This window comes from Pygoscelis adeliae, unplaced genomic scaffold (genome assembly GCF_000699105.1).
Source record: "Pygoscelis adeliae isolate BGI_AS28 unplaced genomic scaffold, ASM69910v1 Scaffold376, whole genome shotgun sequence".
Classification (NCBI taxonomy): domain Eukaryota; kingdom Metazoa; phylum Chordata; class Aves; order Sphenisciformes; family Spheniscidae; genus Pygoscelis; species Pygoscelis adeliae.
The window spans coordinates 4,888-5,975 of record NW_008824904.1 but is presented as its reverse complement, the minus strand read 5'-3'; the positions used below and the strand labels follow the sequence as shown (position 1 = coordinate 5,975).

The 1,088-nt window shown below is 57.8% G+C and overlaps 1 protein-coding gene across 1 annotated transcript in view; it reads right to left on the bottom strand.

The window, feature by feature from the left end:
• The window catches only part of LOC103917692 (pyroglutamyl-peptidase 1-like), a 19,441-nt gene extending 18,895 nt beyond the window's left edge, over positions 1-546 (bottom strand). Inside the window, exon 1 of the mRNA XM_009324876.1 lies at positions 402-546. Within this exon, the coding sequence (XP_009323151.1) occupies positions 402-546 (145 nt within the window). The remainder of the gene's footprint in view (positions 1-401) is intronic.
• Between the last annotated feature and the right edge of the window lie 542 nt (positions 547-1,088).

Sequence of the window (1,088 nt, the reverse complement as noted above, 5' to 3'; positions counted from 1 at the left end):
CGCCCGGCCGACCCCTCCCGCGCCCACCCCCGGCCGGAGCCGCCGCCGAGCCGGGGCTGCGGTGGCGGAGCGGGGCGAGGCGGGTCCCCGTCCCTCCTCCCAGTTACATCATGGGCAGCTGAGTTGTTGTTCAGCTTCGACGCTCGATTCCTATTCCCGCAGCCGCCCTCGACACGCGGGAGGTGAAGCCCTGATAGGTTGCGTCCTGGAAAAGCCCTGAAACATTAAACAACTAACGAACAAAAGGGAGAGATGGCTGCTCCGTAACTGGGCACCTGAAGACTTTCTTTTTTTTTTGTGTGTGTGTGTGTATCTATAAAAAAACCCTGTAAGCTCCTTATTTTCCACAGCTCTTTCCACAGCTCTGGTGGCACACGCCCCGCAGCCGGCTGGCTCCGGACCTGCCTCGCTGCTCCATCCACACCCCGGAGGAGCGAAGGAGTGAGGCGACTCCCAGCTGAGGCTGCCGGAGCAGGAACCCGGCCGGGCGCGCACGCCTTTGCTGCAGCTGCCGCCTTCTTGCCAGAGCTGGCTGTTGGTAGCCATCGCGTGTCACTCACCGCCCTCGCCTCTCTAGTCCCGCTTTCGATTCCCTTCTTATACGGGAAGGGAAGGCGCTTGTTTCCTCAGCCTCTTCTTCCTTCATTTTCTGAGAGGGTTAGAGGCAGTTGTGGAACAAATTGAACTGTGTGGTGGGTGATTCCCCCCCCCCCCGGTTGTAGGGCTACGTGTTTTGGAGGAAAAACCCACCCTTTTTTGCAGCTAGTTACAGATAATGCTGTCGGAAAAGATTGACGGAGCCGTCACGCTCTCCAGAAGTGACGGAAATATTCAAACGCCCCCCCAAAGTGATACGAAAGCACCGGGTTTCGTTCGTTAGCCTAACGCGTTGCTCCCTAATAGGATGGAGACAAGTTCTGGAGAATGCCGGAGTGCTACATTCGTGGCAGCACGATTAAATACCTGCGTATCCCCGATGAAATAATTGACATGGTGAAAGAAGAGGTGGTGTCCAAGGGCAGAGGCCGTGGCGGGATGCAACAGCAGAAGCAACAGAAGGGCCGTGGCGTTGGAGGTGCCGGACGAGG